Source organism: Aedes albopictus, chromosome 2 (assembly GCF_035046485.1).
Source record: "Aedes albopictus strain Foshan chromosome 2, AalbF5, whole genome shotgun sequence".
Lineage (NCBI taxonomy): Eukaryota > Metazoa > Arthropoda > Insecta > Diptera > Culicidae > Aedes > Aedes albopictus.
Window position 1 is genome coordinate 49,212,402 of NC_085137.1, and position 23,384 is coordinate 49,235,785.

Below are 23,384 nucleotides of genomic sequence, written 5' to 3' on the forward strand. Positions count from 1 at the left end.
GAGGAATCTCTGTCGGAATTCCTGGAGGAGTCCCTGAAGGAATTTCGGAGGAATCTTCAATGGAATTCCTAGATGAATCAATGAACTTACCTTACCGGTCAGGCTAAGGCCGGGGTGGCCTCTGCTGTACATAGTAGCCGCCTCCATTCCACTCGGTCCATGGCTGTATGTCTCCAGTTCCGCACTCTGCGTAGGGTCCGCAGATCGTCCTCCACTTGGTCGACCCACCTAGCTCGCTGCGCTCCACGTCTTCTTGTACCGGTCGGATGACTCTCGAGAACCATTTTAGTCGGGTTGCTATCCGACATCCTGATGACGTGACCCGCCCACCGTAGCCTCCCGATTTTCGCGGTATGGACGATGGTTGGTTCTCTCAGCAGCTGATGCAGCTCGTGGTTCATTCGCCTTCTCCAAGTCCCGTCTTCCATCTGCACTCCGCCGTAGATGGTGCGCAACACCTTCCGTTCGAAAACTCCAAGGGCGCGTTGGTCCTCTGCACGTAGGGTCCATGTTTCGTGCCCATAGAGGACCACCGGTCTAATCAGCGTTTTGTAGATGGTTAACTTCGTGTTACGGCGAACTTTATTCGATCGTAGAGTTCTGCGGAGTCCAAAGTAGGCACGATTTCCTGCCACAATGCGCCTCTGGATTTCTCTGCTGGTGTCGTTGTCGTCGGTCACCAGTGAGCCCAAGTACACGAATTCTTCAACCGCCTCGATTTCATCACCGTCGATATGAATTCGGGGTGGCGGGCGCGGTAATTCCTCCCTGGAGCCCTTTGCCATCATGTACTTTGTCTTCGACACATTAATGACTAATCCGATTCGCCTGGCTTCACTCTTTAGTCGGATGTACGTTTCCGCCATCGTCTCAAATTTACGAGCAATAATATCAATATCATCGGCGAAACCAAGCAGCTGAACGGACTTCGTGAAAATCGTCCCACTCGTGTTTATCCCCGCTCTTCTTATTACACCCTCCAAAGCAATGTTGAACAGCAAGCACGAAAGACCATCACCTTGCCGCAACCCTCTGCGAGATTCGAAGGGACTCGAGAGTGTCCCTGATACTCGAACTACGCACATCACTCGATCCATCGTCGCCTTGATCAACCGTATCAGTTTATCCGGGAATCCGTATTCGTGCATAATCTGCCATAGCTGTTCTCGATCGATTGTATCATACGCCGATTTGAAATCGATGAACAAGTGATGTGTGGGTACGTTGTATTCGCGGCATTTCTGCAACACCTGGCGGATGGCGAACATCTGGTCCGTTGTAGCGCGTTCACCCATGAATCCAGCCTGATATTGCCCCACGAACTCTCTTGCAATCGGTGATAGACGGCGGCATAAAATTTGGGAGAGTACCTTGTAGGCAGCGCTCAGTAGTGTGATCGCGCGATAGTTCCCGCAATCCAACTTGTCGCCCTTTTTGTAGATGGGACACACGATACCTTCCATCCATTCCTCCGGTAATACTTCCTCCTCCCAAATCTTGGTAATGACCCAGTGTAGTGCTCTCACCAGTGCTTCTCCACCGTATTTTAGAAGCTCGCTTGGTAGTTGATCTGCTCCAGCGGCTTTGTTGTTTTTCAACCGGCCAACCTCCTCCTCAATCTCTTGAAGGTCAGGGGCCGGAAGTCTTTCGTCCTGTGCACATACTCCTAGATCTGTTACCACGCCACCTTCGGTACTTGCAACGTCGCCATTGAGGTGCTCATCGTAATGCTGCCGCCACCTCTCGACCACCTCACGCTCGCTCGTGAGAATATTCCCGTGATTATCTCGGCACATGTCGGCTTGTGGCACAAAGCCTCTGCGCGAGCGGTTCAGCTTCTCGTAGAACTTTCGTGTGTCCTTAGCGCGGTACAGCTCTTCCATCGCTTCGCGATCTCGTTCTTCCTGCTGGCGCTTCTTCATCTGGAAGACTGAGTTCTGCCTGTTCCGCGCCTGTTTGTAACGTGCCTCATTCGCTCTCGTACGGTGTTGCAGCATTCTCGCCCATGCTGCATTCTTCTCGTTTTTCAACTGTTCACATTCGCCGTCGTACCAGTCGTTTCTGTGATTCGGAGTCGCGAAGCCTAGTGCTGTAGCCGAGGTACTACCTATGGCGGATCGGATGTCCCTCCAGCCATCTTCAAGTGTAGCTGCGCCAAGCTGCTCTTCCGTAGGTAGGGCCACTGCTAACTGCTGCGCGTAGTCTTGAGCCACTTCTCCGTTACGAAGTTGCTCGATGTTGAGCCGCGGCGTTCGACTTCGACGCGTGGTGATAACTGTCGAAAGTTTTGAGCGCATGCATACAGCGACTAAGTAGTGATCCGAATCTATATTCGCACTGCGGTATGTGCGGACGTTGGTTATATCCGAGAAGAATTTACCGTCGATTAGAACGTGGTCGATTTGATTTTCTGTTTGTTGATCGGGTGATCTCCAGGTGGCTTTATGGATATCTTTGCGGGGGAAGAAGGTGCTTCGGACTACCATACCACGGGAGGCTGCAAAGTTTACGCATCGCTGGCCGTTATCATTCGATACGGCGTGCAGGCTGTTTCGCCCGATTACCGGTCTGTACAATTCCTCCCTTCCTACCTGCGCGTTCATGTCGCCGACAACGATTTTCACGTCACGCGGCGAGCAACCATCGTATGTTTGCTCTAACTGCGCGTAGAACGCTTCTTTCTCGTCATCGGGTCTCCCTTCGTGTGGGCAGTGGACGTTGATGATGCTGTAGTTGAAGAAACGGCCCTTAACTCTCAACATGCACATCCTTGCGTTGATCGGCTGCCACCCGATAACACGTTGTCGCATCTTGCCCAACACTATAAATCCTGTTCCCAGTTCATTGGTGGTGCCACAGCTTTGGTAGAAGGTAGCCGCTCGATGCCCGCTTTTCCACACTTTCTGTCCAGTCCAACAAAGTTCCTGCAACGCCAATGAAGGAATCCCTGAAAAACTTCCTGGAGGAATATCCCTCAAGGAATTCCTGGAGGAATCTCTGAAGGAATTCCGGAAGGAATCTCGGGATGAGTTCCTGGAGAAATATCTGAAGGAATTCCTGAAATCACGGCATTTAAACCGTCATATCGAGACTATACAAGAAAATCTGTATGTGTTCTCTGTGATTACCCTCCGGAACCGATTACATGTCCTTCAGAGTTATATCTTTTAAGTAAGCCTATAAGAGATTGTAGATCGGACCAATTTTTTTTTTATAGCGTGTGTCAAATAAAATTTGGAACGATCATGCTCGTGTTAAAAAATGACAGGGATCATCAGCAAATTTCATTCATCAGACTTTTTCTGAGATTACAGCCTACCCTAACAACTGTCAGCTGTCAAATTTGTGCTTCCTACTTTTCGCTCACCTGCGTAGCTCAACAGCTCAGCATGATCCACCTTACGATGGGTCGATGAGCTGCCTGGTTGTTGCAGTTGAACAACTTATCGTGTAGCGTGACATCGATGCGACACCACCGACGTAACTCATCGAACAAACGATAGGTTCAATTGGAAGCACCCTTGGAGGATTCCCCAGAGAGAACTCTTGGAGGAATATTCTGAGAGAACTCCTGGAAAAATATCTGGAGGGAATTGCTGGGTAATCGTTAGAGGAAACTCCTGGAGGAATTCCCCATCCTCAAAACGATCTTCTGGAGGAATCTCTTGGGGAACTTACAAAAGAATCGCTGGAGAAAATACTCAAAGGAATCTTCGAAAAGAACTTCTGGGAATACCCAAAAGGATCTCCTGCGGGATTCCCTAAGTGGTTACATTTTACGGAATTCCCAAAAAGGTATCCTAGAGGAATCTCCAAAGGAAATTCTTGGCGGAAACCTCAGAACGAGTCCGCGTCGGAATCACCATGAGGAATTCCTGGTGGAATCTTCAAAAGGAGCTTCTATGGAATCCACAAAAGGAACTCATTACAACAAAGAATTTCTGGCGGAGTCTGCAAAGGAAATTCCTGACTGTATTTGTAAAGGGAAATTCTGGCGAAAGCCCCTGACAGAATCCCCGGCGCGAAGTCCCAGACGGATTCGGCTGGAGTTCCTCTATGTAATTTCTGGCGGAATCCTCAGATGGGATTCCCGGTGGAATCCCAAGAAGGTAGTACCAGAGGAATGCCAGGAATGAGTTCTCGATTCCTCATAAGGAGCTCTTAACGGAATCTCCAGAGGAAAACATGGCGGAATCGTCAGGGAGCATTCTTTGCCAAATCTCCAAAGGGAATTCATATTCTAAAGGGAAATCCTGTTAAAATCTCAAGACGGAATTCTTGACGGAGTCTCCAGACAGATTTCCTGGCGAAACCTTCAGAAAGAATTCTTTCCCGAATCTTCAGAGGGAATTTCTGTTGTAATTTACAGATGGAATTCCTGGCTGAACTTTCCGAGAGGATTTCAGATGGAATCTCAAGAGGGAGATCCCAGCGGGATCCGCCAAACAAAATCACATGACAGAATTCCCGGAGGAATCTCGAGGAAATTCTCAGTCAAATCTCCAGAGGAAACTCTTGGCAGAATCTCTAGAGGGAATTTCCTACGGAATCCCTAGTGGAAATATCTTACCAAAACCGAAGAGAAAATCATAAAGGGAATTCCTATTAAAATCAACTGAAATTGAGCTGAAAGGATACTTGGCTGAATTACTAGGAAGAATTACAATAACATCCGTGAAACATCCAAATCTTTGACGTTTGTTTTGCTACTTTTCAAAAATGGGTTACCTTGATTTTCCATCCAAGCATGCAACATTTGAATTAATCACGCGCAACAAAAAACTGACAGTGCAACTCATCAAAATTACTCACCAAAGACGTTTGGTGATTTTACCAACACAGCTGAGGATAGCTGCTGCTGCGCAAAAGGTTGCTCGTAGCAACATAAACAAAACAAAACGCAAGTGGCTAGTGACAGGGCTGGTAGCAACCCCCGGCCTTTAGTGGACATTTTGGATGCTGCCATGCAGCAAGTGCAAGTGTTGTACACATAAACAAAGTGCAACTTTCGATGCTGCCGCGCAGCAAGTGCGAGAAGAAGAGCTGCTCGTAGCAGCGAAGAAGAACTGAAAATAAACATTGAACTGTTAGCTGAAAGAAAGTGCCTAGATGAGTGAGAAAAACTTAAGTGATGAAACCCCGAAGCTACAACGAAACATAACGCCGAAGAACTTGTTGGATGCGCTGCTTGGACCGTTGTCGAACACGGAGTCGGATAATCCTCCACCGAATGCGGAGCCGATTCGTCAGCCTACGGAAACAGTAGCACAACAAAAAGCAGCACAAGCCAAACGTCTGGAAAAACAAAAGATGGAGCAGAAACTCGAAAGGCTATTGGATCGGCGCGATTTGCTGAAAATAACATTTGGAGATTTGCGAAATAGTTTCTCGTGACCAGCGGAAGGTATTCACGGATGTTTACCTTCAGTTCGACAAGTACTACAACAACTTGTACGTGCAGATCCAAACTGCAATAGCGAAGCTGAAAAGTGATGAAGAGAGAGTCAAGCAAGAGTCAGAGAAGTCCCCTGCGGCATCCGCCGCGCCACACCAACCGGTTGTGATGAATTCTGCTATCCCGCACCTGCACGTACCGTTGCCGACTTTCGACGGAAGCCTCGAGAACTGGTACTCGTTCAAATGTATGTTCCAGACTATCATGGACAGATACCCCAACGAGTCCCCTGCCATTAAGCTTTACCATCTGAAAAACTCGCTTATTGGTAGTGCGTCAGACAAAATCGACCAAGATGTTATCAATAATAATGATTACAAGGCTGCATGGAAGGTGCTCGAAAACGCATACGAAGATGAAAGGCTAATCATCGACAATATGGTAAAAGTAAGGTGAAGAGATCATTTCACGTACTACACAAGGCTTTGCATGTATTAGTGTACAATGTTTATTGTAACATAGCAACCCCTAATTTCCCCTTAAAGTTTGACAACATATGACGTCATACAATTTGTTGTAAACTTTTCCTGCACGCTAAGTTTTTTTACACCAAAACCTTTACTGAGCAGCAAAAATACGTTCCATATTATTCTTATCTTGAAAAAAGTCTCTCACAAACAGTTTACTGCTTCACTACAATACATATTTAAATAAAATCATTTATAGTATAAAACGAAAGTTATCTCGGATAAGGAATAAAGACTTATTTTAATTTTAATTTTGATGAGTCCTTTTACACGAACACGAATTTGCGATAATGGTTTTTAGCGTGCCGTACATTGCCAGCTCTGCCGCAGTTTCTATGGGTAACCAAGGCATTGTTATCCAAACACCAGAAGCACGAAAATTTTTCACTGCAGTGGATGATAATGTTCCAGGTAATTTATAACGTTTCACTTATTTAGGTAATATTTGAGTATTCATAGATTTTAATTTGTTTTAGGTTGCGAAATGTAGAGCCGGACTAATAGGGACCCCTGAATAATGCATATTAAAATGACTGGTGTGACTGTCGACTTATGATTGGGGTTCGAAGAAGTGAAGCTAGTGCATGAGCAGTTCTTTGGATGGCGCGCTGTTAAATTAATGAAAAAAACTGAGATACTCATTCCTTGAATCGGGCTAATTTGCCGTGTTTGTGAAATACATTTCGCGTTAATCGAAAAAAGCGCTAAAGTAGTTGAAATTTTTGTTTTCTCTGGAACATATAATGTTGATTATCGGTTGATGAAACCGTATGACGTCACCACCCTCCCCTCAAATTTTGTTTACATTTTGAGGCTCACTAACACAAGCAAGAGCGGACTTCCTCCACACCTTATCTAAATCACATTGAATCATCGATACCCACATCGATGCCTTGGAAATGCTCCCCAAAATGACGCGCGAAAACGGCGAAGAACTCCGGAAACTAATTGAAGGCTGCTCGAAACACGTTGATGCACTCAAGAACCTGCAACTACCCGTGGAAGGACTAGGCGAGATGATCCTCATCAACACACTCGCCAAGCGTTTGGACAAGGTCACGCGTACGCTTTGGGAGTCGCAGTTGGATCAAGAAGAACGTCCGTCGTTTAGCGAGATGATGGATTTCCTGCGCGAACGATGTCGAATCCTTCAGAAAGTGAAAGGATATCCGGATCACCGTGTACCAGCTACCACAACGAAGCCGAAGGGAAAATTGGAGCAGAGGAACTTGCCGGCGAAGAACTTTGTCCAAGTAGCCCAGGAACGTTGCCCGTGCTGCGGCAGTGATCATGCGATATACAAGTGTGAAGAATTCCGAAGAATGTGTGTGTCAGATCGCTACAACAAAGTGAAGACAGGCGGTTTATGCTTCAACTGCCTTCGTCGCGGTCATCGTACGGTGGACTGTAAATCGGAACAATCATGCAAGACGTGTCGAAGGAAGCATCATAGTCTCCTACACGAGGACAAGGCTATGGCAAAGAAGGAACCCCCTACTCAAGCTCCAACTGTTGCTGCAACCGGCGATGGACAATCAACTGACCAGCCCCAAGGATCTGTAAACTGTTCCCAAGTACTAACCGTGAAGAAACAAGTGCTTCTTTCTACAGCGAGCGTTTTGGTGTGTGGTTCAGGAGGGTTCAAAGTGGCTTGTCGTGTGCTTCTAGACTCTGGGTCCGATTCAAATATCATGTCTGAGGAACTCGCGAAATGCTTGAAGCTCTCCTGGGAACGGATCGATCTTCCGATTTCTGGGCTGAACAATGCTAAAACTCAGGTCAAGTATAAGCTGCGAACGAAGATCTTTTCTCGTGTGAACCAGTTCAGTGCTGTGCTGGATTTCTTGGTGGTGCCCAAAGTAACCGCCAACTTGCCGATGGTCGAAGTCGATATACGTTCGTGGCCGATTCCAGGGGGACTATCGTTGGCCGACCCGTCATTCCACGTACCTAACGAAGTCCAGCTGATCCTAGGTGCCGAGCTATTTTACGATCTACTCCTGGAAGGAAGGATGAAGATTAGCGACGAATGCCCAACGTTGGTGGAAACTCGCCTGGGCTGGATTGTGAGCGGATCGGTGTACACCAGTAGCAACAAACGTCAGCACAACGTCTGTCATCTGGCGGTAACTAACGAGGACTTGAATCGAACCTTGTCAAAATTTTGGGAGCTGGAGGCTTGTGGTGAGGCATCTCCACTCACTGCACAAGAGCACTCGGTTGAAATGCATTTCCAACAAACCGTGTCACGGGATGATGAAGGTAGGTACACAGTTAGACTTCCGTTCAACAATTTGAAGGACCAGTTGGGCGACTCCTACGACACTGCTCGCCGGCGGTTTGAGAAGCTGCTGCGTACCTTCGTCGACGACACCAAAAAGACCCGTTACACAGCTTTCATGTTGGAGTACTTGACGTTGGGTCATATGGTGAAAGTGATGGACAGCCCTCTGGATGGATATTTTCTTCCGCATCACGCAGTTTACAAAGAAGCAAGCTCGACAACTAAACTGCGTGTAGTTTTCGACGCGTCGTCAAAAACGTCGTTTGGGTTGTCGCTGAACGACACGTTGAACGTAGGACCAACCGTACAAAGCGACCTGCTATCGATTATATTGCGTTTTTGCTCCCACCAAGTGGTGCTGACGGCGGACATTCCCAAAATGTATCGCCAGGTTCAAGTTCACGAGGATGACCGGATGTATCAAAGAATACTTTGGCTCGACGACCAAAACCACATCGCAACTTTCGAACTGACGACTGTAACTTATGGCTGTTCCAGTGCGCCTTATCTTGCGACGAGAGTCCTCATTCAATTAGCTAACGACGAAAAGCTCGATCTACCGCTTGCAGCCAAAACAGTGATAGAAGACAGCTACATTGATGATTTTCTGACGGGAGGAAAAACAGCAGAAGAAGTGATCCAGATCTACCACCAGCTGTCGGAGATGCTGAAGCGAGGCGGCTTCGGTGCTCATAAGTTTTGCTCCAATGATGGCACCGTATCGTGCACCGTATTGAGCAATATTCCAGAAGAACTCCAGGAGACCCAAATGGATTTTGAGAATGCGGACGTGAACGCCACTATCAAAACACTAGGAATCATCTGGAATCCCGACCAGGACCGTTTCAGCTTCTATGTCAAATCTTTCGATTCTCAAAGGGGCTTTCCACCAACGAAGCGAACCGTGCTTTCCGATATTGGTCAACTTTTTGATCCACTGGGATTTCTCGGACCAATCATCACAACGGCGAAGTTGATCATGCAGGACTTGTGGCGGCTAGGCTTGGCGTGGGATGAAGAATTGCCACAGGAACAAATGGAGAATTGGATGGAATTTCGTAGACAACTTCCGGTGGTGAACAGTATGAAGAAGAAACGATGCGTAGTAGCTGAAGCAGGTAACGGTTTAGAACTCCACGGATTCTCCGACGCATCCAAAAAGGCCTACGGTGCGGTGCTGTACACCAGATGCGTTTCTTCGGACGGAAAGATCAACACAGAGTTGGTCTGCAGCAAGTCGCGGGTAGCCCCGCTGAAACCGACCACTATTCCTCGACTGGAGCTGACTGGAGCTGTGCGGGGCCTTGCTTCTGGCCCATCTAGTAACGAAGACGGTAGCAGCATTGCAGATCTCGTTTCAAAGTGTGACACTTTGGTGCGACTCACAAGTGGTTTTATGCTGGTTCAAGAAATCGCCGCTTACTATGAATCAATTTGTTTCGAACCGTGTGGCAACTATCATCGAGCTAACGCAAGACTACGAATGGCGGTATGTGCGGTCTGAGTACAACCCCGCCGATCGGATTTCGCGAGGTCTGATGCCAGATGCTCTCAACGAGGACGTTTTATGGTGGAAAGGATCGCCGATGTTGAATGAGATGGAACTGCAAACCGACAAGTACGACGATACGATCGAGTTACCTGAACAACGAAAAACGACGGCTGTCAACACAATGACCAGTGTGCCAACGATCAATCTCAACCGGATGAGCGATTTTCGACGGCTTCAGAGAGCGTGGGTTTTCGTGTTGCGGTTTATTGCAAGCTGTCGATCGAAGACTAGGAACACTTCAGAACCAACAGCAAAGGAAATGGACGAGGCACTCCGTACAATTGTCAAGCTAGTCCAACAGGAAGCGTTTGCGGATTTGTTCAAGATGCTATCGAGTGATTCGCAGAAGCGAAGCAACTACAGCGGATTGTCTCCTTTTGTGGATTCGGATGGACTAATCAGAGTTGGCGGTCGGCTCAAGTACTCGTCGATCCCGTACGATGGAAAGTGTGGGATCCTCCATTATGGTTCCGGATGTTTCCGGAACCGGGTATTTAACGGTTTATGCCAGCTCCTGTTCCTTACCGTTCACTCCACACTTCTTTACTCTTATCTGCTCACTCTCGGACTGTGTCTGTCCCAACAACACTCTTATACTCAAACAGGGCAACATGCGGAACTATTTACCCATTGCCAAGATGTATTTAACTTCAGCGTCAGGTTAGCACTTGCAGGTCACCACATCTCCCTTTTTCTACAAAATGGAAGATTTCTCCTATCCCTACAGACTTGGAGGTTTAGTGGTTACCGCTTCTGATTCGTATGTAGAAGGTTCTAGGTTCAATCCCTGGCCCGTTCCTTTCCTCCTACTCTGTATCTGTACCTTTCTATCTGCTTTCTCTCTCGACATATACAACTTATGTATATGCATATGTTCATAGCTATCGCTAGAACCAGGAATGGGTTGAAAAAGCCATTTCCTCACTTCCACAGTAAAGTGTCAAAATATGTGTCAATATTCGCCCGCAAGTAATGCAACCAAGCGAACTGTTCTGTTTTACCTTCATAGTAATCAACACACAATCTATCAACGTTCTGCCAAAAATAATCAAAAACCCTCTATCCATGGATCGCATCACCGACCAAAGGTGACTCCCAGATCTCCCCTTTAACATACATTCTATCCGTGCTGGTTGTGGGGACGCAGAGTGCTCTCGTTCTTTAGTAGCAACAACTATCTCACTTAAACCTTTACCCTCTAATCAAATGGAAGGCATCTCTTATCCCACACTCTTACATTTAATGTCCGTGCGCAAATCTGCGAAAGAACTCCAACACGTTCAGTGTTATGACATCATTTGTGTTTCTCGGATTCACCATTTTGGAAATTTTATCGCTATCGTGACTTTGTGTGACAGATTGACATCGCCATTATGAGGTTGAAACCATTTGTGTTGTTATGGTATCGTGGAGGCCACACCCCAACCTTTTTTCATTTCCTTGTTCTAGCTTGAATGCTCAATCTGCGGTGTCGCGTCTCAACAGCACTAAACCTAGGCCACTGCCATCTTGACCACCACCATCGTTCATACAATGCGACATATATGTATGATAATAATTTCAAAACTACTCGTTTCTTTTCCGTCTTTCCATTTCTTAGAAATCTTAAGAAGCAGAATCTTCGATTCGCCAGTCTGCAGTCAGATAACCCTTCGCCCGAGATTCACTCAAACATGTGCATCAACTACTCGAAAACGCAAGAAGAAATTCTCAAACAAATATACATATAATTCAATGGTTAAGTCGAACCATGGCACTGCATGCAGTCAATTCATCCATTAATAATCTCGAAGCATAATCATTCAAGCCTTGATTCAAGCCCTTTCAGCAACTCTTATACCTATCGACAAAGGCATTGTGACAGCAATTGGGTTATATCAACACACAAAGCTATAGTTACGCTATCTGTTCATTCCTTAGCGGCCGTTTTAGTTATTTTAGAGATCCATACACTGTTTTTTTTTCATCCTAACTCGTCACAGTTCAATGACCATCTTCGAATAAACTCATATATCTAGCATCGAATGTCACCTTCATCGCCTTATTCCCAGCTACATCATATCGATCTTATCCACCTCTAACGGATACAAAATATCTCTCACCCTTTGCATACCGAAAACAGCTACCCAATTTCTAGCCTTACAAATAGAGATCATGGTGGTCTTTCAACCATCCGCTTTAAAATGCATCACTTCCTCCTGAAAGGCAAACTTTTAATTAACTCCGCCATGCCATGCCACCACTCTCCAATCACTCGCGCTCTCTCCGAAAAAATCATTTTGCATCCGTGCACAAAGTCCAAATTTGGACTTTGTCCGTGCATGCGGAGAAAACGCATGAAAAACATGTTTTCTCTATTTTTGTCAAGCGCCATCTTCAGACCTCAAAACAAGCCTCAAAGCTTCTTTTGCTTCCATTTTATCTCCTAATCTATTCACACTCATCTATATGTATATTTCCAAAGTATCGCAATCTCATATCTCAATTCGCCCCCTGCCTGAAAACACCTTTGTGACTCATGTCAAATTCGCTATATCCGGTCCTACAACAACCACCCTCCTAAAAACGATCTCCGGGAGCAACGCTGTGCCTTGCACCAGCCATATTAGTACGGTCTCCGGGACCAAGATATTTGTTTTTCGCTTTGCGCTCTCCGGGAGCAATGCCGTGATTTCCACCAGCGTTTTCCATACGGTCTCCAGGACCAAAATTTCGCTCTCCGGGAGCAGCACTGCGCATCTGGCTGAACTTCAATTTTAACGGTCTCCGGGACCACTACTCGTTCGTTTACCATGCTCTAACCTCGGCTCTAGCCCCACCGGCTTCACAGCACATTTTCGTATAATACTTGGGCTGCTATTCCTTAACCATTCCGCAAAAAACTCATAAAATTCTGTCCGACAAAACTCCCAAATTCCAACATTTGGGACCCATCCCTTTTTTGCCCTTTTTTTTGGTGTCAAAAGCAAAACTGCCGCTGCGCAAACAGGTGCCGACCTGTTCATCTGATTTTCCAACAGATGCACTATTTCGGCGAAGATTTCCAAAACCCGAGCTATCTTCCTCATCAATGAAAATCGCCAATCCTCGTCGCCACTGTGGGATCCTCCATTATGGTTCCGGATGTTTCCGGAACCGGGTATTTAACGGTTTATGCCAGCTCCTGTTCCTTACCGTTCACTCCACACTTCTTTACTCTTATCTGCTCACTCTCGGACTGTGTCTGTCCCAACAACACTCTTATACTCAAACAGGGCAACATGCGGAACTATTTACCCATTGCCAAGATGTATATAACTTCAGCGTCAGGTTAGCACTTGCAGGTCACCACAGAAAGCACCAGCTGCTACTTCCGGATAAGCACCAAGTAACGCGCATTCTTTTTTTTTTTTGTCTGTATTAACGAGATTTTTAGCCCTTGGCTAGTTCATCTCGGGACCCACGCTTTACTTCCCTTCCGAAGGAAGAACTCACATTTTGCGAGTTTGTCGGGAGTGGGATTCGATCCCAGGTCCTCGGCGTGATAGTCAAGTGTTCTAACCATCACACCAGGTCCGCTCCATCAGCAACGCGCATTCTTGTGAGGAAGCTCCATGAAGAACATCTGCACGTCGGGCAACGAGGCCTGCTGTCGATTGTACGTGAAAGATTCTGGCCGATCAACGCAAAAACATTGATCAAGAAAACGATTGCTACCTGTTACGTTTGCTGCAGAACTAATCCCCGTTCCTCCAGTCAGTATATGGGAGATTTGCCAGATTATCGCATCACGCCGTCGCCAGTGTTTGCGAACACAGGGGTGGACTATGCCGGTCCAGTGATACTAAAGGAGGCTGGCAGAAAGACTGTTCCGTACAAGGCATATATAGCGGTGTTCATTTGTTTGGCGACCAAAGCCATCCATCTTGAGGTGGTTTCTACTCTAACCACAGACAACTTTATTGCGGCCCTGCAGCGGTTTATAAGCAGACGTGGTATGGTAAGCAACCTGTATTCCGATAACGGAACAACGTTTGTCGGAGCAAACCATGAACTAGCGGCACTGCGGACACTATTCGAGGATCAGAGCCACCAGAGAAAGCTGAACGATTTCTGCGTTACGAAGGGCATTCAGTGGCACTTTATTCCCCCACGGAGCTCCCACTTCGGAGGCATATGGGAGGCGGGTGTCAAGTCAGCAAAGTACCACTTGAAGCGTGTAGTTGGCGAGACCAAGTTAACGTATGAAGAAATGGCTACATTTCTGGCTCAAGCAGAGGCCATTTTGAATAGTAGGCCGCTCATCCCAGTATCCGATGACCCGAACGACGTTGAAGTCTTGACACCTTCCCATTTTTTAATTGGACGATCTGCTGTGAGCCTGCCGGAGCCATCATACGACCAAGAGAAAAATCGGCCGGCTTAGTCGTTGGCAACACATCAGCCTGATGAAGGAGCACTTCTGGCGACGTTGGTCAGCGGAATATTTGCATCACCTTCAGTCTCGTCCGAAGTGGCACAGCCGTGTCAGCAAGTTTGAAGTAGGATCGCTTGTGGTGCTCAAGGACGACAATGCACCACCCCATCAGTGGCGTCTTGGCCGCATCCAGGCCACCCATCCGGGGAAGGATGGGATAGTGCGAGTGGTAACTGTAAAGACATCAACTGGAGAGTATAGACGAGCGGTTACTAAGGTTTGCGTTCTTCCATTGATTGATCCCGAGGAATCAACGGGGGGAGAATGATCGCGCAACCCTTAAAAATCGTAAGGCCCCCTGTATAGTATCACCAGAGAAAAACGTAAAACTAATTGGACGATTTGTTCAAGTGTATTTTTCAGTATTAATAAAGACGTAGTTCAAAATGGACGCAATCTGTACACTGAAAGGAGCCTTGCAGTAATGACAAGCATAAAAATGTTTTTAAATTTACCATGGCAAAACATGATCATCGACCCACCAACGCTTCTTGTGTGCGTTTTGTTTCTTCTCACATCAACCGGTTCGATAGCTGAGTGGTAGCGTGCGAGCCTGGTGATGTCAAGGTTCTTAGTTCGAATCCGGTTGCCAACAGAAACTTTTTTTAATTGAAAATCGAGTCCATGGTAAAATTGAAAACATAATTCTGTTGAATTAAAACGAAACTCAGTCTGCACAAATTTAGTGGCGTTGTGCATTTAAATTGACCCTCAGAATAGTAATTTTCACCGCAAGCCGCCGTTCAGTGTACATATTGATTCGACGCAAATTAACCAAAAACCAATTCCAACTGAGCTATTCCGATAAACAATGTCAGAATAGGGTTTTCTGCCGAAACTAGTTAGACTGATGAGCATTGAAGCACTCGGTGGATCAAAACCAAAAATTGTGCGGCCATCTATGTTCATGCTCATAAACACTGGGTGGATAAACATCAAGCGAAGTGTTCGGATCGCAGACGCAGTGTCTGCCTCGTTCGCGACCTTGGACAGATCTCACATACTCCTCGGCTTTGTTAGCGATAAATATTGATCTCATCGACACCGATCATAGAGCAGTGGAGACAGCTTTTGCTCTTCAGAAAAGGGGCGACAGTGAGAACTGGCTTCACAAGAAACTCGACCAAGACGAACTACATGATCGCGGGTAGAGGCAGATCTGGCGTGGATGATGTGTAAGTAAGTAACCTAAAATCAAGTTAAATTTAATTTTGTTTTATTCCAATTTATGTGTTTGCATCCTATGACAGATACGTATATTTCGACGTTAACTGTAGGTATGATCAGCTGTAACTATGGTCGTCTTCAGTGTCTCATAATAGACTCGACTTCAAGGGACAAGTGCCAATCATCAGCAACCTCTAAACGCTCGAAACTGGAGTAAAATTATCCTGCAGTCATCAAGGTAAGGTACAAAAACATGATCACAAGGTTCACGACATACACTATGGCAAACGCAGCACAGTGAAAAAAAAAAACAAGGAAAAAAAATAAATTCTTGTGCATTTAAAGACTCGTTCAGAAAAAATCCTCCTCTCTACTGTAACGTGGGTCATCGGAACCGTTTTCTCAGATCAAAGCTTTTTTGGTTCCGTTTCGGGCCCTGAGTATCCGTGCAAAATTTGAGCACGATCGGTTGCGTCTACACTTTGCGCATTGCAATTGAAATTTGTATGGGATTTTGTATGGGAAAACATACTTTTTTGCATTATTGTAAAAAGTTGAAAAAGTTTGTCTGAAACTTTTTAACCAATACTATAAAATGATAGCCTAGGATGTCCTGAAAAACTTTGTTGAAGACCGTAAAGCGATCCGATGTTTGTGAAAATAATTATAACCAACGAACCGCATGCATGTGTTTATGTTTTAACATGTAAAGGAATAACAATAGCAATAAAATCATGCTGATTCGCCAAGCAATGTCAACGCTTTAACTTTTTTCATAAGCATCAGATCACTTCGCGGTCTTCGACAAAGTTTTTCAGGACACCCTAGGCTAAATTTTCACTTAATCAGTTACATGGTTTTAGAAAAATTCGAGCTTGTTATGAGATGAAATGCAAAAAAGTGTGTTTTGCCATGTAAAACCCCATACAAAACTTCAAACGCGATGCGCAAAACGTAGACATAACCGATCGTGCCCAAATTTTGCACACTTATTTGGGTCCTGAAATGGGATTAAAAAAGCTTTGATCTGATGGGATACCATTGAATTTTTCATGTTTCCATATAAACGATGACCCACTCTAATATACAGCTCATGTATATTCACATGTTCAATGTTCATAGCCATCGCTTGAACAGAAACGGGATAAAAAAGCCGTTTTCTTCCTTCCAACTTTCCCAGCACAGTGCCAATCTATCATATAACGCCCATGAGTTATGCAATCAAGCAAACTATACCGCATTACCTTCAAAGTAATAAATACAAAATATGCTAATCTACACCTTACGCGTGGCATTCACGCACCAATGCGTGAACCCATTGTTAACCATATCCCACCAACACTCCGACATCCGCATGAATTTGTGCAGATGCAGAGGAATATTCGCTCTGCTGTGGGTACAAACGACATTTTCTTCTCCTTCCTAACATCAACCTGCAACCTGACGTGGCAGGCGCCATTATTGTCGCTTAAAATAGAAGATCACCAACACTGACACACTGATGATGCCTGCTTAATAGTCCCCGGCAGATATCTCATTGGTTCCTTATGTAAGAGTAGCTGGTCTAGCGATACTGGAGTAGCATCCACGGGCGGTCAATCAAGCTCAAGCTAATACACGTGTCCGGATAAATGTTGCAACATCGGATATGGCAACCAGTACATAGAACTTTTCAAAGGACAACTGTATGGTTAGGAACCATTTTTTCTTCTTTCAAAATCACCATCAGGGTACCAGATTCCGCTCATCTAAGGCCAGTTTCGCAGAAAAACATCATCTGTTGAATGACTGTTAAGCCAATTTGTAATGTTTTTTCCATTTTCTGTTAGTTCAATCTAAGTGCAATCAGATAAAAATCAAGACTTATGTAAAACTTTTCATAAAAGTATGATTTTATTACATTTGGTGTGAGACCAAAGTGGAATTCCGCTCACGAACAAATTTATGCCATCTTTTAAATAGACTTTTGCGGAAAAGTGCATTATTTTTGCAACTCTATGTTTTTACAATTATTTTTTCCTGTTCCGTAGGAGTGTATAATAGGGATTAAACACACTGTGTACAGATTTCACGATTTTGACGTATTTTTTTGCGTGAGCAGTTATTGGAACACATGAAATTAGCTACAGCTTTTTTGGGCCCAATAGCCGCTCAAACAAATTCATTGTTTTGTTTTTAAAATTTATGTTATCCGGTAAATATTGCATAAAATGGCTTTGCTCTCGTCTAATTTATATTGTCCAAGAATATCAGCACCGAAAAGAGTGTATTTATGCGTGTAAACTTGATTTTTGCAACAGTGAGCGGCTATTGGGTCATGAGCGGCTACTGGTACACTGACGGTAACTAGTTTTGAATAAGTAATCAGTGTTGGAGCTAGTCCACCATGGCCACGCAGGCCATAGCGAGGCTAGCTCCGTCGATGCCTGTTTCTAAATTACAATGAAAATAAAACGCTAGACATCTTCCATCAAACTAGACGGCTGCCGACTGATACGTCAATCTGCAACCGCCACACTCTTTATTCCATTCAGGTATATACAATTCAACAAACTTCTTCCAGACTTCATACCTCTGCCATCTCTCCAACAATTGTACCTACCAACAAAACTGCCGCCGTTCACGTACCTGAAGGTTCGACGCTACCCGAGCGTTCAACGCTACCTAACTTCCAACACTCCTCCTTAGCGTCGCAACCTTTGAACCACGATTACCTCCTCGTGGCTCGAAGCTCCTCCTCACTCCAACGCTTGGCAAGTGGCCCAACTCCGACGCTTGCACCAGCCAGTTCCAGTTCCGAGCTCCGAGCAGTTCCATTTCGAGCTCCACCTTTATTGTTGTCCTCCGGATCACTCCTCCTGTCGCCAACCTCTTCGTCCAGGTGCGACCACCGAGTTGCATCCGATCCAACTCAACAATCCTCGAGCTCCGTCCGGTGACCAGCCAGCAGTCATCCAGTTGACCCGTATCGCCAACATTCCCATGGATCCTGTCCTCCGTTGCAGCCAATCCATCCGCCCAAGGATCCCGTGCGGCGACTTATGCGGCCGCTCCTTCTCCCGGTCGATACGTGCTGTGGAACACGCTCCTGGGCCCATAACCTGTTGGAGCTAGTCCACCATGGCCACGCAGGCCATAGCGAGGCTAGCTCCGTCGATGCCTGTTTCTAAATTACAATGAAAATAAAACGCTAACCATCTTCCATCAAACTAGACGGCTGCCGACTGATACGTCAATCTGCAACCGCCACACTCTTTATTCCATTCAGGTATATACAATTCAACAAACTTCTTCCAGACTTCATACCTCTGCCATCTCTCCAACAATTGTACCTACCAACAAAACTGCCGCCGTTCACGTACCTGAAGGTTCGACGCTACCCGAGCGTTCAACGCTACCTAACTTCCAACAATCAGGGGTCTCCAGATAGCCTAGTAGTCGATGCGGAGAGTAGGAAAACAGCCAAAGCATTTAATCCATTGCAATGCGCAAAGTATAGACACAACCGATCGTGCTCAAATTTTGCACAGATACTCAGGACCCGGAACGGAATCAAAAAAGCTTTGATGTGAGAAAACGGTTCCGATGTCTCACGCTAATGTACATATCATTGTACTTGCCACACAATGTACAAATTCATGCAATGGCAGGCAAGGAAAGCCCTTCAATTAATAACTGTTGAAGTGCTCTAAGAACACTTAGTTGAAGAGAGGCAGGTCAAGTTCCAACGCGAACGTCGAGTCATAAAGAAGAAGAAGAATAAGTAAGAACATTTATTTCATTCATCCTAGTGCAATTTTCTGTCGTTCAAAAAGTCCAACACAAGACTAGCAAATTCAGCCGACTTTTCACTATGCACCCAGTGCCCGGCTCCTTCGACGAATTTGATTTCCGCGTTGGGAAAAAGATTTTTAATCACAGGAATATCTTTTTGTCTAGAATTGAAGAGAAGAATCAGTTAATACACTACTGAAGTGAACTTACACCTCCCTCAAACTTACTGGATGTAATCCGAGCGGCCCCCGGCGATGAACAACGTTGGACCCTCGAACCGCAGCCCAGCAACATCCGGGAACTGAGCCACTCCGGTGTTAAAGTTTCGCTCCAGTGCATCCAGATTGATCCTCCACCGGAAGGAACCGTCCTCCGGCGATTTGGCCAAATTGGTAATGAGAAAGTCTCGCAGCGGCTTCTCGGCAATGATCTTTGCCAGCTGTTCGTCGGCTATTTTTCTCGCCTGGTGAATCGTTCGATCCGGCGTGATTTGAATCAATTTCATCGATTGTAGAAATAACGGGATGTTGGTGTTGTTCGTACCGATCCCAGGGGCCGGGGAAATATCGACGATGATGGCACGATCCACGAGATGGGGCTGAAATCCATTTGTAATTAAATGAATGTTGTGTAAAACTATTTGAAAAGATATATTCATACATATTTCAAAGCCAGCAGCATCATGGCTCGTCCGCCCATGCTGTGTCCAATCACGGAAGCCTTCTCGATGTTGAGCTTCCTGTAGAGCGCCACCAGATCGGCCACCATGTGTTCATAGGAGTGCACCTCCGAGTGTGGACTTTCCCCATGGTTTCGCGCATCAATCGAGTAGATCTATTAGGAACAAATAAAATTTTTGTATAAGAGGAAAATTATGCCTAGCTAAATTAGACTCACCGTTCGCGTGGGTTTCGTCTTCTGATGAAACGCCTTCGATAGGCTGTTCCAGTTGAATTTCGAACCGAACAAACCGTGCAGAACCAGCACCGGTGATACTGGCGGGTCGCTCTCGATTTTATCGTACGCATTGTAGGAGAGTTCTACAGGGACTACATCGCTGCTCCGAAGACTGCTGGTAGTGGAGAGCTGGTTCTTAACGATGTAATTGCACAAGAAGGTGTGTAACCGCATGTTTCGAATCATTTTATATATTTCTACGCGAAAAATTTAAAATCTATCCAAAACAAACTTTTACACAACTTTACATAACGGGGAAAGGACCGAAAGGGGGGCACTGATAACATGCAGCGATACAATGTACATAACATGTAACAAAACACGGTGAAGAGAGAAGAGAATGATACAAAATTGGACATGGCATCGATGGCATCGCATCGCATCCTTGCAACGTGTGACTGTCGTGACTGTGAATGTATCCTTACCGTTAAGCTGAGTGAGTTGATCGAAATTTATTCTTTTCCCCATGGGCCATGGACGTGTTCCAAAGAAATTGGGTTTTTAAATTAAGAAAAATGTATCGATTTTTTGATTTTATACGAAAGAGCACCCACAGACAAACAGACGTAACACTACGAACGTTTCCCGATTCAAATTATAGTCCCGGACATCTGTTCGCCCAATACTAAAAGGACTGAGTTTGGCCGACCACCAACTAGGTGGCGGTAGTGGGCAAACGTCAAACTCGAACAAAAACGATGCGAGCGCCACGGGTGGGCAGTTGGCCAACTATGAAATTTTAAAATAGACCGTTAAATCGGTGTACGATGGGAAATGTCAAAGTGTTACGTCTGTTTGTCTGTGGAGCACCTTTTTCTGAGCCACTGTGATTTTTTTCAGATTTTTAGAACTTTATTTTGTTACCTAAAATCAATTTCAAAGAGATTTTTCGAAATCACCTTTTGACAGCTGGGTAACTGTTTGACAGCTCCACCCAGTACAAAATGCGACGAGGGGTGATTCGACAAATCGCTTTCATACAAACTTGAAATTGATTTTTAAATAGGTTCCCGGTCACCAAAATTCATGAAAATTTGGATTTTGGCTCAGTTTCGCATGCAGATTCAGAATATGGAATTATCTCAACACCGCTAAAAAGTCAATTGCCAAAGAAACTTCTTCAGTGATTCCTGAGCGAAACTTTCTACGGTGACTGTCATTTGAAGAGTCATTTCGTCTCAACTGCGTAATGCGATCAAAGAAGAAACTGTTTCTTGAATGATTCAGGCCAGCAAAGGCTGAGAAATTCTCTGTGAACTGTAAATACGCGTATAGGGCAAGAAGCGCCAACTTACTACTTTCAATATAGTATTATGATTTCGGTTGGAAATCAAAAAAACTTTTTTTAAGAAAAATATTTTTTTCTAATTTTGGGTTGTTTACAACATACGTCGGAAGTGACGTATATGATAGTGCAACATTGAACGCACACAGCGCACTACACCCGGTACTGAAAAAAAGTGTCGCTAGTCGAAAAGTGTCGCTAGTCAAAACGTCGCTATTCGGTTTGGTGCTGGCGCCATAATACTTCACTGATTGCGTCGTATTGCTCATTATATTGAGCACACGGAGAAATCAAACTACCTAATTTTTGGGTCGATTTTACTCAAAGCTGAGTATATCGAATAGACTAGTTACCCAAAATTAGGTTGTTTTCCCTCTTTCCCCCACCGATGTTGTCAAAAACAAACAGAGATGCGTCTACCCAATGGGGGTCCTTGAGCCCAATAAGCCAATTTTGGGTAAATGTAGGTATACTCAAATTTGGGTTGAATGAGGGGGGTCTTGGGTTGAATTTACCTACTCTTAAGTATATTCTTTTGCTGGAGGTAAAGGCAATTTACCTAGTGTGAGTTTAATCGATTTACTCAAATTTGGCTTATTGGGCGGAACTATGGGATTGCGTCAAAAGAACTCAATTTTGGGTAGTTTGGCGGTTCCGTGTAGACTCTCAGATTTGCATATTACAACAACAGAACAATGGCGAACAATAATGAATCACTCTCGGGATCACTGAAATAACTAAAATGATGTTGTTTGTCATAACCTCACGGGTTATCAGTGATAACTTATCACAATGTTAACGTCCAAATTTTATAAGCGGTGAATTATAGAAAAGTTTGCTTCATCTATTCTTACTTTACGCACCTTACAGTCACGTCTCCCGCATAGATAAATACAATCTGCCATACATTCCAAACAGTAAGCATGTTCTAAATAGTATAGTTAATATTTCACAGACTGTTGTTCTTAGGTTGAACAATATGAAAGTGAAAGCAAAAGACCATAATTAACAGATGAGATAACCTATACCAAGCATTAACAATATATCATAGTGTGCATACCTACATTGTCAAATTATTTGTAAATGTGAACTCGATTTAAACGGTGGCAATATGAAACCACATTATATCATATTGTTGGTTTTTATGCTTGCGCAGCACACTCACACCAGCGCATTTCACTATACATTACTTCTCTCTAACAGTATGACAAAAAGTCGCACGTGTTTGTAATTGTGATCGACATTATTGAATAGAACATGCATCGCGTGTTCCTAATTTCTCGTAAAATGTTTTAGAAAGGTCTGTTATCTTTTTATTCGTTTTTGCTAAATAACATTAGCACTTGCACTTGCAAAACTGAATATTTAATAGTTATTTATGTGACGAGTTGCAAAAAGTTGATTTTTTCAGCACGAGTCGTACATTTATCCAACGATGCTCGCCGAGTTGGATAAATACGAAGAGTGCTGAAAAAATCGAGTTTTGCAACGAGTTCCATACAAAATTTTATGCAATGATTTTATCATAATGCAACTCATTTGGGTTGCATAATATTCATAATGCAACTCAAATGAGTTGCATTATGAACATTATACAACTATTTTTCATTATGCAACTCATTTCAGTTGCATAATGAACCAGTTCGGAAAAAATAGCCATTATGATACCAAAATGAGTTAGATAAAATGTAAATTATGATACTGAATTGCATAAAATATGTTTTGTATCCGCTGGCACTTCAATATAGTATAATTTAATTCGTTTTCAGCGTTTATGAATCTTTGAATAAAAACTAAAAAAATATATAATCGAGATTTTGTTTAAATTGAGCGTAGGTCCAGGTAGGACATTCTCGAATGTTACGCGAGTTTCGCATAACAAGAGTGAAAATCACCACCAAAATCGCGAGATAAAAGTTGATCCGAACCGGGATCCGAACAACAAATTCGCAAGTCCACCAATGTTGTGGAGCCTCGTAACCGTGCG

At 44.7% G+C, this 23,384-nt stretch overlaps 3 protein-coding genes across 4 annotated transcripts in view; 2 read left to right on the top strand and 1 right to left on the bottom strand.

Annotated features, from left to right (window-relative positions):
* Nucleotides 1-23,384, top strand: part of LOC109409124 (nipped-B protein) — a 104,381-nt gene that overhangs the window by 57,060 nt on the left and 23,937 nt on the right. The window lies entirely within an intron of this gene.
* LOC115265199 (uncharacterized) lies at nt 3,054-15,759 on the top strand. Of its 2 annotated transcripts, XR_009997390.1 has the most exons (3): nt 3,054-6,333; nt 6,399-15,393; nt 15,465-15,759. XR_009997390.1 is itself a non-coding variant. In XM_062849662.1 (2 exons), the coding sequence occupies exon 2, from the start codon at nt 6,822-6,824 to the stop codon at nt 9,708-9,710; it is 2,889 nt and encodes a 962-aa protein (XP_062705646.1). In that variant the 5' UTR covers nt 3,054-6,333; nt 6,399-6,821; the 3' UTR covers nt 9,711-15,759. The 2 variants fall into 2 exon arrangements, 1 of the variants encoding a protein (XP_062705646.1); XM_062849662.1 differs by having other exon boundaries at nt 6,399-15,759.
* LOC109421521 (sn-1-specific diacylglycerol lipase ABHD11) lies at nt 19,140-20,402 on the bottom strand. Its single transcript, XM_019696033.3, has 4 exons — nt 20,053-20,402; nt 19,816-19,989; nt 19,383-19,753; nt 19,140-19,316 (listed from the first exon to the last, which is right to left on the bottom strand). Exons 1-4 carry the CDS (start codon nt 20,296-20,298, stop codon nt 19,169-19,171), a joined length of 939 nt encoding a protein of 312 aa, XP_019551578.2. The 5' UTR covers nt 20,299-20,402; the 3' UTR covers nt 19,140-19,168.

What these genes read in the sequence shown, in the direction of transcription:
- LOC115265199 (XM_062849662.1), top strand. Translation starts at nt 6,822, where the DNA reads ATGCTCCCCAAAATGACGCGCGAAAACGGCGAAGAACTCCGGAAACTA.
- LOC109421521 (XM_019696033.3), bottom strand. Translation starts at nt 20,298, where the DNA reads ATGATTCGAAACATGCGGTTACACACCTTCTTGTGCAATTACATCGTT. An exon ending in AGACGAAACCCACGCGAACG is followed by an intron (nt 19,990 to 20,052) that starts GTGAGTCTAATT and finishes TGTTCCTAATAG; the next exon opens with ATCTACTCGATTGATGCGCG. An exon ending in TGCTGCTGGCTTTGAAATAT is followed by an intron (nt 19,754 to 19,815) that starts GTATGAATATAT and finishes AATGGATTTCAG; the next exon opens with CCCCATCTCGTGGATCGTGC.